The sequence below is a fragment of the Chiloscyllium plagiosum genome, chromosome 30 (assembly GCF_004010195.1).
Source record: "Chiloscyllium plagiosum isolate BGI_BamShark_2017 chromosome 30, ASM401019v2, whole genome shotgun sequence".
In the NCBI taxonomy this organism is placed as follows: Eukaryota; Metazoa; Chordata; class Chondrichthyes; order Orectolobiformes; family Hemiscylliidae; genus Chiloscyllium; species Chiloscyllium plagiosum.
In genome coordinates, this window is record NC_057739.1 from 37,430,480 (window position 1) to 37,442,978 (window position 12,499).

At 39.7% G+C, this 12,499-nt stretch overlaps 1 protein-coding gene across 1 annotated transcript in view; it reads left to right on the top strand.

Annotated features, from left to right (window-relative positions):
- The window catches only part of LOC122564614 (hemicentin-1-like), a 429,834-nt gene that overhangs the window by 271,539 nt on the left and 145,796 nt on the right, over window positions 1-12,499 (top strand). The window contains exons 52-54 of the mRNA XM_043719704.1: window positions 1,315-1,465; window positions 4,816-5,031; window positions 8,939-9,052. Of these exons, the coding sequence (XP_043575639.1) occupies window positions 1,315-1,465; window positions 4,816-5,031; window positions 8,939-9,052 (481 nt within the window). The remainder of the gene's footprint in view (window positions 1-1,314; window positions 1,466-4,815; window positions 5,032-8,938; window positions 9,053-12,499) is intronic.

The window sequence follows — 12,499 nt, forward strand, 5'->3', positions numbered from 1 at the left end:
ACCGAATGGCATGCTAGGTCATTTCATTTAAGAGTCAAATTATTGAGAAACACATTTGGGCCAGACCTTTCCTAAAGGACCAGATGGGAGTTTAAACTTTAAACTGGTGGGATTTGAATCTGATACACCAGAGAATTGCCTGGGTCTCTGAACTACCAGCAAAAATACCACCAGACCATTGTCTCTCCTTGTGTGGAACCCGTAACTGCAAATATTACTCCAGATTTTAATATTATAAATGGATTTGCCTTTATAACTATTATATACAACCACCATTACTTTACTGTATATTTCTTGCCAAAAAGCTCAGTTATCCAAGTGCTTTTTTATGTTTATCCACTGTAAATATTACCTTTAACGCCTTTCAAACCTGAACCCCCAAAATCTGATGCTGTCTCCTATCCAGGGTATATGCAGTAATTACGTTTTGAGATATTTTGTGAAATACTTTGAGTTATGCTATGGCTATGACTGTGCTATATATGCCAGCTTGCTTTTCCTTAAATCTTATTTTAACTAAATTCTGTCATCCAATTTATTCCCCATTCCCATTTTCACCACATAATCAATATCCCTTCAGAATTTTGGAAAAGCAAAATCTTGCAAATGCTGACAATCTGAAATAAAGCAGAAAATATTGTAAATACTGAGCAGGTCAGGCAGCATCAATAAAGAGAGAAGCAGGGCAGTTTTCAGTTCACACACTTGAAATCTTAACTCTGTTTCTGGCTCCACAAATGCTACCAGACCTGCTTGGTGTTTTCCAGTACTTGCTGAGACTGTCAGTGGGTCCTCAGTATTAATTACCATCTCTCCAACTTCACTATTAGCAAATTAAGATACCCACTGACTCTCCACTAAAATTAGATTCACACCCAATGTTTTCACGATCACTTGGCAAAGCTATATTGAAGGAAAGCTGGAATAATGTCTGCTTTTAACTGTTAATTTATTACTCCAGGAGTTCTGTGGAGTTTACCAGAAAGCCAAATCTATCCTGCGTCCATTTCCCATGTTTTATTTTAGACATCCCAGGCACACACATTCATGTCAACACCAACGGCATGAAGCTAAGGAGAAGATTAATCCACCAATCTCTACATGACATTGATTAGCTGCATTCAGAAAGAACTTGGGCCAGAGGTCTTAGAACGCACTACTATAATCCTACTTTAATCAGCGTTGTTTTTCTCTCACCCTCCTCATTCCAAGCACAGAATCAGTAAAAATATCCATGACATCAGCCACTTTGCAGGGGAGGGCAAAGTAGGCCATAGTATAGCCGTTAAATCCTGACCATTCCTCTTGTTCCAGCTGTTGACAGGAACTGAACGTCTTCAGATTCTTGACGAAGGACATATCCTCCAAATCAGGTACACAAGGGTGTCAGACACAGGTCGTTACACTTGTGTGGCCACAAACATTGCAGGGGAAGATGAGAAGGATTTTCATGTCAACATTCAAGGTCAGTAATAATTCCAGAAATGGAAAATAGTGTAAATACAGTTAGCTTACCATGAAGTCCCTGCGTGGTCTGCCAATTTTCTTTGTCCTTTCCCTGTGGACTTCCAGTTTGCCTGTATCCTCACGCAGAGTCCCTAGTTCCTGATATTCTAATGCACAGTTCCATATGGTTTAGATAGTGTTACAAGGGAGTAATACATCAAAAGGATTCCAAGCATACCATAAACTCTGAAAACAAGGCTCAAGCTGTTCCTTTATGACATCTGAATCTCAGGATGGGACCCTCCTGCCTGGTGTGTTTTGCATTTCAAATCACTAAAAATATGTGTTCTCAATCTCAGCCGTGTTACTCGTAAGGAATGTGTAACATAGAAGACAACTGGAATCTATAGAATTCTTCAGGAAATAGCAAGCCCAATAAGTCAGATCTTTTCTGATTGATCTTCATTTCTCTTATCTGCTAATTTGCCATATCTCTTGAGCATTTCTGTTTCCATTATCTCATTGTGTTCTGAATATATTGAACTCTTTGAATCCATGGCTTCAGCTGGTCATTTATTCCACAATGGAATGAGAGAATTATAGATGAGTTGCAGCACTGAAAGAAAACTATTCCCAGATTAACTGGACTAGGTGAAAAAGAATTACTATCAGAAATAAATAACTCTTAGCTACAAGTAAACAATAATGAACCATTAGCATATCCTTCCTCATCTGTTATATCCCGTACGAATGCTCCCTCTGATGTTACCCAAGCAAACGTTGCAGAGACTCACTAGTTGGCTTAATTCTTTTATTTGGCATCACAGGCGGCCCTTCATTAATCTTGCCAAATTGCAATTACCCCAAGGGTTGGGGGGAGTAGACTTTCTGGATATTAAGAGACACCAACTAAGCTCCCTTCTGTCCTTCATAAGCGACTGGGCTGGTAAGGACCCAGGATCAATATATTGGATATCGAGGACAGTTATGGAATAACACGGTCAAAGCCTGGAGAGTAATGCGACAGAGCGAGTGCAGTTTATCTAAAACCTCCTTTCTTACCCCTATAGTTGGTACGCTATAATTCCGGCCAGGGATGATGGACCCTGAATTCCAACTGTGATCACTAGGGTTATCTCCTGTTTTGGAGATGTGTTTGAGGGGGAGGTCATGATGTCCTTCAACCAAATGAGCCACAAGTATGGATTACCTAGCATAGGTTTTTTTCATTATTTTCAGGTTAGGGACTTCATCCAAAAAAACACTATGCTTTTGACCAACCCCTAAAGGTCTGACGCAGAGAGGAGAGTGCTTCATGCCGGAAGCATTCTCTCAGTTAGTATTCTCTACCACTGTTGGGGTGTGATGTCTCAAACAACATTGAGTGACTATGTGAAGTCACTCAAGATTTGGCAGTGGAGATCCCCTCAGATCTAGTGTAAGGACATTAGGGAGAATGTGAGAAAGATTTCGATCTATAACAGAACACATGCCATGCAGTTGAAGGTTCTTCATAGGGTTGATTTGGCCCAGATCATGTTATGAAATTCAAAAAGGGAGACTCTCCAGTGTGCCCCGTGCAAAATAAGCATAGGTATCCCCACTCATTGTATGTGGTCATGCCACAAGGGACTGGAGCACTTGACAGGATTAATAGAGAAGGTCCGGGGGACTGAAGTGAAGGTAGATCCTGTCTCTCTTTTGGGCTTGTAAATTTATCTTCCTTAGATATGCATGGTTAATTATGGAACACATCCCTTATTGAATTACCTGGATGCATGCTTGTCTGCCATTTTAATTAGGGCATTTCTTTAGCCGTGATGATTAGGTTTAGTGAGCCTTGTGTCCTGGGAGGAAGAATCCTGAATAATTATGGGTATAATAATTAATTCTCCCGAAGGTTGGGAGCTTCGATGTGGTTGCGCTGGGTGGCATTATTAATTAATTAATTAATTTGTTTGTTTATTGATAGATCTGTAGTTTTGATTTGTTTTGTAGAGTAGGGTAGTATTTAATTCATTGTAATTGTTATTATAATTTTTAATTATTATATTTTTGTATTTTTATGAAGTTGTAAGGAAATTTTTTCAATAAAAATAAAATTAAAACAAAAGCAACAGTTTACAGCAACTGGTGAGGGAAAATAAATAACTTGGCTTTCTCCATGCTTTAGATGTTTTTTTACTGCAGAAGTAAGGACAACAGCTTCCCTCTCAGAGATGTGAAAGCTTCTGGCTGTCACATTCATACTCAAATGCTATTCAGCTACCTGGGAGCCAATCACATAGTTGTTAGCAGGTGGAAGGCCTTCGACAGCTAGTCATCACTCCTTCGAGCAATCAGCTACTTTTTGTTGGCTGAAGCTTATAGTGTATTCTTCCCTGGTGCCAGTTCAGCTGCAGCTATTGCTCCCCACAACTTGTTGGATAAACCAGACTTAACAACATGAAAAATAAGGACTTGTAGCTTGCTTATTAAAATGTGCGGCAGTCCTTTCCACTATCATTATTTTTCAAACCTGTCATTTTCCCATTGCAGTGCACAATCAAAAGCACAGAAAAATAAAAGGCACGGTCTTTGCAGATCCCATTCCTGACCTCCTCCACACAGCATTGTACATTTTTGTTTAATAATGGAGATTTTATTGGCAATTGATTTTCCTTTTTCGTCCAAACTTCTGATATTTTGCTTGCTTTTTGGTGATTTCCCAAGATTGGTTTTGCCAACCTTACATAAACTTGAAAACTTTAAATTACCAGCTGGAAAATCATCTCCTCCTGAAGAATGCAGCCCATCGTCCTTAATTTTTTTTTCAAAATCTAGGTCCCTGAAACTAGAATCTCACCTGCTCATCTCTCTACCTATGTCCAGGATAGCAATAATCTAGTGTAAGCAACTTTGGCAATTTGACTTCAGAAGGTTGAGGGTTCCAGTCCCAATCCAGAGACTTGAGTATAAAATTTCAAGATGTAATAACTACAGCACTAAAGGAGTACTACATTGTTATAGATAAACCACTGTTTGGTTAGAGCCCCCTTTCCTATCTCAGGTGTGCTGTTTTGATGAAGAACTGCAACAGTTCCTCAATCAACACTCCAGCAACAAAACAATGAGGAAATGACCTGTTTTAATCTACTCGTTTACTCACTGCTGTTTGTGGGAGCTTTCTACATTGGCTTCTGCCTTTTCTGTTTAATAATCATTACTAACCTTCAGAAGGTGTTTTATGGTTGTAAAGGGACTGTGGTATTTTGAGTTTGTCTAAGGTCCTATATGATTACAAGTTCTTTCATGCCTGACTAGATGAGCAGAACTCTGTGCAATATTTGAATTACGTTAGAAATCCTTGTCTTCCTGCACATATTGCAGTGCCTCCAATCTTCCAGAAGCTATATGGTGTGAATGCTGCCTGGGAGGTGATAAACGGGGTGGATGAAGCAGAGGAGATTGTCGAGCATCGTGAAGTGATTGTGAACAACCCTGTTTCGCTTTACTGTGAGACTAATGCCATTCCACCTCCCATTCTATCCTGGTACAAGGATGGTGAAGCTCTCTCTGCCACAGATGATGTCCTGATTCTTCCAGGTAGGTCCAAAGCCACCTACGTGTTGCTTATTTCATTTTTACATACATTGGTAGATTTTCTCATTTTCCACAATGAGGGGAGACATGCCAATTTGCTTTAGAGTACACCATCCATGTGTATGTAAATGGTGTAGTTGCAACACAAAAACTATTACTGTACATTGTGTGTAAATTTTGCCTTAAAATACTTGAAAGCATTGGAGAAATAATTGAAATAGGCTTAGGTTAAGCCTTAGAACAATGATTGTCATTGTTAGAAGGTTTATTTGAAATCTGCTCAGGTTGGTCAGACAAAAATTTCATCTTTTGCCTGGTTACGAGAAACCCAAATGGATTAAATTTGGAAAGTTTCAATAGAATTCTTAGTGGGAATGGATTAACAATGTCGAAGTTAGGTATTTAAAAAAGAAAACTGCTCCAGTAGTCCCTATGCTTAATGAGACGTTGTATGCCTCCTGGGTAGATTGATGGACATTTCATTATCTTTATGATCTGGGAGTAAAAAATGGAACATTTTGGTTCAACTTCCGTTTAGAGAGCCCACAGGTATACATGGTGGCAGCAATCTGAACAAAGAACAGTACAGCACAGGAACAGGCCTTGCCTGCACTGACACATTTTGCCCTTCCATACTAAAACTGTCCTCACTTGCAGGATCTGTATCCTTCTATTCCCTTCCTGTTCATGCATTTGTTTGGGTGCTTCTTAAATGCTGCTATTGTGTCTGCCTCCAACACCTCCTTTGACAACACATTCTAGGCACCCACCACCCTTTGTGTGAAAATCGTGCCTCGCACATCTCCTTTAAACTTTCACACTTGCATCTTGAATCTGTGTCCCCAAGTAATTAACCCATCCACCCTGGGAAAAAGCCTGTCTATTCATGACATTCACAATTATATAAACTTATATCAAGTCACCCAACTTCATGCGTTCCAGTAAAAACAAACCCAGTCTAGCCAACCTTTCTTCATAACTAAAAACCCCTATAACAGGCAACATTCTGATAAACCTTTTCAGTACTCTCTCCAAAGCATCCACATCCTCCTTGTAGTGTGGTGACTAGAACTGCACACAATAAGATACAATCTTGTGAAGTGATGCAGCAAGATGCATTCTTAAAAATTTAGGATGGAGGCATTTTATTGGGGTGAAATAGGAGACTTACTATTATGTTCCTGTTATATACTGTGAAGTGTAAGGCTGGTTAGAATGGGGGACAGTTGATGAATGAGAACATTGAGGCTCTCGTCAAGAATAAGAAAGGGTCATGAGGGGAATGGAAAATGTGAATAGCAAAAGTTTTTTCCTTAGGGTATGTGAGTTCAAAACTAGGGGACGTACTTTTCAAGTGAGAGGAGAAAGATTTATAAGGTACCTGAGGGGCAACTTTTTCACACAGAGGGTGGTTCATATGTGGAATGAATTGCCAGAAGAAGTGGTAGATGAAGGTACAGTTACAACATTTAAAAGATAGTACATGAATAGGGAAGGTTTAGGAGGATATTGGCCAAATTCAGGGAAGTGGGACTAATTTAATTTGGGAAACTTGGTTAACATGGATGAGTTTGACTGAAGGGTCTGTTTTCATACTGTATGACTCTAGGCTTTATTCTGTACCTGACCCAAATTACTGAACTGGTTGACACTGATTGTAGGAAGAAATGTACAGTTTGCCAAAAATGGAACTTGTGTCTTAAGTTTGGTGTACATGGTAAGTTCATAAAATCCATTTGAGAAATTGGGTAGCACTTACCTTGTAGAAATCCAAAAACTGCATTGAACATCCTGCCTTCGCAGCACAACTAACAGAATCAGTTTCTTACCACAATAGTCAACTGGTCCCTGTCATAAGGCATTTTAATTTCAGCAAGGTATTTACAGGCTAAGTTATCGTCATACAGCATAATATCCCAGTTCGTAAGTAGCAGAACAGCAGTTGGGGGATATGACTAAGTGAAGCATTTATGGTATTATCTGTTAAGCTGTTAATATTGTTAAAAGTTCAGTTTACCTTCCTCCTTCAGAGAAGTTAAATGTATAACACCAGAGGATCATTGTGTGTTTAGCTATTCAATATGAATCTTCTGGGTTGCATATTACGGACACATTTAACACACACACATAAACACACTCACACACACACACACACAGATGTGTACACATACTGACGTGCACACAGACGCAAGTGTGCAAACACACACACACACACAAGAGCTGCTTAAGAATGTGCCTTATGTATTAGGCTAGAGATGGCATCATTTCAGAAGTTTAACAGAAGGAGCTTTAGGAATAAGCTACATGGATCGATTATAAATTCTTAGTCATGCTGCACAACCGACGCTTTTGGTATTGCAAATTATTCATTTGCATGTATTTTATCCCCAGTCAGTCAAATCCTGAGTGTGATGTTTTCCAACTCTGAATTGACAGTTCATGTAATAATGATCCTATATGAATTCCAAGGCAGTTATTGTAAAGTAGGATTACCATTAGCCTTGAGCTATGCAAACTAAAGTTTATAGTGACAGCTGCCAAGAGGAACCAGATATAACATTTTTTCAAATTCACTCTCAGGATGTGAGTGTCACGGACTGAGCCAGCATTTATTGCCCATCTTTAATTGCCCTTGGGAAGGTGTTGGTGAGCTGCCTTCTGCTGTTGTCCATTTGGTGTAGGTACACCCACAATGCCATTAGGGAAGGAGTTCCAGGATTTTGATCCAGTGACAAGTGACCCATCAGCTGAAGAAATAATGATTTCTTTTTTGAAAGCTTGAATCATAACACAAAGGTTGATGGGAATTAAGAAACAGTTACTCTTTAAAGGGAGATCATCTTCTTGAAAGAAGAAAGGTTAACAGGGAAGGCATAATACCATTCACCTACACAAGTCATCATGATCTTCATGTAATACATTGTTGTGATATTTATATTGTATACTGTTCAACAATGGTCACCTAGCTCTATGGTAAACACAACAGACTTCTGTGTCCACCCTGCAGGCCAGGGAAACCAAAAGATTGATATGTTCTGTTAACTAATCTTGTGTGTGGTCTGAAGAGGGACAAGAATTGGAATTTTATTGTCTTAGCAGCTTGACAAATCCGCCAAATCGACTTCTACACACATTTACGCTTACTTTTTAAAACCCTAGAGGACACCTGACTTCTCTAAAAGAATATCTTACTCTCCAAATACTTTGGCAGCTTTATACCTTTAACTTAAATGTCAAAAGCCCACCAATCATGGTTTGGATGTTCCACTAATGAACATTTCATCTCATTGAAGGTAGCTGCAGTTTTAGCTGTTTAGCTGCCTCCAGACTATACTAAATTTGTCAATGGGGAAAAAGTAGGTGGCATGGTAGCTCAGTGGTTAGCACTGCTGCCTCACAGTGCCAGGGATTCAGGTCTGATTCTAGCTTTGGGCGACTGTCTGTGTGGAGTTTGCATGTTCTCCATGTATCTAAGTGGGATTCCTCCTGATGCTTCAGTTTCCACCAACAGTCCAAAGGTTAGGTGGATTGGCCATGCTAAGTTGCACATGGTGTCCAGGGATGTGAAGGCTAGGTGATTTAGTCATGGGAAATGCACAGTTACAGGAATAGGGTAAGGAGGTGTGATGCTCTTCGGAGGGGCTGTGTGAACTTGATGGGTTGAATGGCCTGCTTTTACACTGTCGGGATTCTATGAAAACATGTTGACATAATAATTGATCTTCAACATATGTCCTTGACAAAGCTTAGCCTATAAAATCTAAGTTTCTAGAAGTTTGTAAGGAACATAAGGAGTTCCTCCCAATTCCCCCTTATTTTCACACACACTTTACTTTTTGTCAATTATGGTATTTAATTTGAGAAGAACATGTTGAACAAATTTAAACAAATTGTGAATGTCTCTTAACAGGGAGCCATATCCTGCAGATCCCCAGGGTCCGAGCTGATGATGCTGGGAGATATACATGCCGAGCTGTTAATGAGGTTGGAGAGGACCAACTGCACTATGAGCTTGTCATCCTGAGTGAGTAACCATATGCAAGTGTTAGACAATTATCCTTGTGAATGTGAGGACTTTGAGGTTATGTTTGTAACACTTCAGTCACATGGTCTTAGACTGCTATCATTGCACTTTCTACCTTATCCAGGAGGTATTGCCTATTTTGTACTCAGTTCCCTTTCTATACATTTTCCCCCTTCAATAATTATAATTTGCGATAGAGCATTTCTTAAAAATGCCTATCTTTCTTTGTACCGATTTCCCATTTTATCGAATATATTACTGTCACTGTAATGTATTATTTAACATTTAACATTTCCCTCATTTGTTTTCAAGTTTAAAGTGGTTTATTGACTCTCACCTCTTTCCACTATGTATATGGAGCATCTTAAAAATATTTAACATGTTAATTTCTAGGGAGCAGGGGAAGAGGAGTAATGGTCTTAAGGTTGATCTCTGTTTCAGCCTGAGGTTTGCGAGTTCTGTATAAGCTCGCTGTTTCCTTCAATCATTTTCGCCTGGGTCAAATCATGATCATAGGAATGTTAAACTCCTCTGCGTATTTGATGCATTTGAGACATGTCTCACAGGACAACATTATGGGAAAAAGATCTGGAGTATTGCGAGGCTTAAAGGAATATGTATTATTTTCATCTTCCAGGCACATCAGTGATCAATAACTCACCCCATTTGTGTCACCTTTTCCATCCCACACCTGTTGCAAACCAAGGTTTAAAGTAAGATTGGAAATGTGGATAAGTCCAAGAATGAGGTCGTTAAAATTTAATGGTTAGTTTGTGGTTTTGAAAGCTTTTGCATCAAAAAGATTGCAGACAGAGACACACACACACATACACACACACACACACACACTACAAAGTCACTGGAGTCACCAATGGTAATCTTAATCAAACTTTCTTGCAGAAAAATGGTGGGATTGTTTGAAGACTGCATTCATACTGTACCTGAATCTACTGTCCATCAAACACATCAGACAGATGTAAATTTAGCATTCTTTTCATTTTGTGAGAGACAGGTCAGGTTAAGATTGTTCTCAGTCAGTAGGAATTAAAGATCTATCTTTATTATCTGTCTTGAGTACTTGTGGATTAATTATAACCCCACCAAGGCACTAAGTGAACAGTGCTGAGGCTCTTGTTTAAGAAGTGCGTGAGAGTTTGAAAAGAAGCCACTTTATCCGAGAACTCCAACTGTCAGTAAGAGCAGTCACAGAGAGCACGTCTACTGATCTCAAGAGATTAAAGACATCTGTAAAATCACATTGGCAGGAGACCAAGATTCGTAAACCTAAATAGGTGGAAAAATACCACTTAGTCATCACTAAATGCGATAATTATAGATCCAGGTATGTCAGATGCAGCCAGGAGCATGTACAGGACTGTGTCAGTATTTCCTGAATTGTTGGACAGATGTTTTTATCTCATTTTTATGTGCCTCCTTCTTTTCTCAACTTCATTTATAACTTTTTTTTGTCATACAACACTGCATTTTCTTGGAAATAGTACTGATACCAAATTCCAAAAACCTCCAGTGTGTACGCAGAACCAAAACCATAGCAAGTGGAACCAGTCCCATAACAAGCAGCAATTATAATTAATTGCTCAACACATAGAACAATTCCAGTCTGTGGGAAACAAAATCAGAAATTGCTGGAGAAACTCATCAGGTCTGGCAGCATCTGTGGAGAGAAAGCAAAGTTAATGTTTCAAGTCCAGGCTAAAGAAGGGCCACTGGACTGAAAACATTAACTCTACTTTCTCTTTTCAGTTTCTCTAGTGATTTCTCTTTGTGTTTCAGATTTCCAGCATTTTGTTTTTATCCACTCAGAGTCATAGAGTCATAGAGTCATCGAGATGTACAGCATGGAAACAGACCCTTCGGTCCAACCCGTCCATGCCGACCAGATATCCCAACCCAATCTAGTCCCACCTGCTAGCACCCGGCCTATATCCCTCCAAACCCTTCCTATTCATATACCCATCCAAATGCCTCTTAAATATTGCAATTGTATCAGCTTCCACCACTTCCTCTGGCAGCTCATTCCATACACGTACCACCCTCTGTGTGAAATAGTTGCCCTATAGGTCTCTTTTATATCTTTCCCCTCTCAGTCTAAACCTATGCCTTCTAGTTCTGGGCTCCCTGACCCCAGGGAAGAGACTTTGCCTATTTACCCTATTCATGTCCCTCATAATTTTGTAAACCTCTATAAGGTCACCCCTCAGCCTCCGCGCTCCAGGGAAAACAGCCCCAGCCTGTTCAGCCTCTTCCTATAGCTCAAATCCTCTAACCCTGGCAAATCCTTGTAAATTGTTTCTGAGCCCTTTTAAGATTCACAACATCTTTCCGATAGGAAGGAGACCAGAATTGCACGTAATATTCCAACAGTGGCCTAACCAATATCCTGTACAGCTGCAACAGGACCTTCCAACCCCTGTACTCAATACTCTGACCAATAAAGGAAAGCATACCAAACGCCTTCTTCACTATCCTATCTACCTGCGACTCCACTTTCAAGGAGCTATGAACCTACACTCCAAGGTCTCTTTGTTCAGCAACATGCTGTAGGACCTTACCATTAAGTGTATAAGTCCTGCTAAGATTTGCTTTCCCAAAATGCAGCACCTCGAATTTATCTAAGTTAAACTCCATCTGCCACTTTTCAGCCCATTGGCCTATCTGGTCAAGATCCTGTTGTAATCTGAGGTAACCCTCTTCGCTGTCCCCTACACCTACAATTTTGGTGTCATCTGCAAACTTACTAACTATACCTCTTATGCTCACAGCTTTAATAGCAGTCCCATTTTTGAGTCAAGAATCTGTCTATTCAAGCCATCTTGCAAGATTTAATCACATAACCCAGTCAAGTGGTTCTTCAGTTTTCCTCCAGACCATCTGCCCCGACAAGCCCACTTTTTTCAAATACTTGTCCCATCTAACTCCATCTATGTCACCGAATCACAGAATTGTTAAAGCACAGAAAGTGACTACTCGGCCCATCATGTTAGTTATGGTCCTCTGAATAAGAAATTCACTTAGTGCCGTTCTCCCGCATCCTCCTTGTGACTCCACACATTGTACCTTTTCAAATAAATATCTTAGTCCCTTTGACTGCTTCTGTTCATCAGTCCCCATTATATTCTTAGGCAATGCATACCTGACTTTAAACATTTGTAAGGAACTACTTTTTTACATAATTATTTTTAGTGTAGATATAGCAATTGTTTTCTTTGGTTTCAATTCTGCTGCCTTACACTTTTGTGTTTAATATGAAATCGAACAATTTCAGTGGAACTTGCTGACCAGGACAGCACTTTGTATCTGTTTCCTTTCCCGATGTTACTTTACCTGTGATGCAGAAATCCTGAGCTTATGAACAAGAAACAGGAGTAGGCCATTGATCCCTCAGGCCTGCTCCACTAATTAATAAGAAGTTAACAGATTTGATTG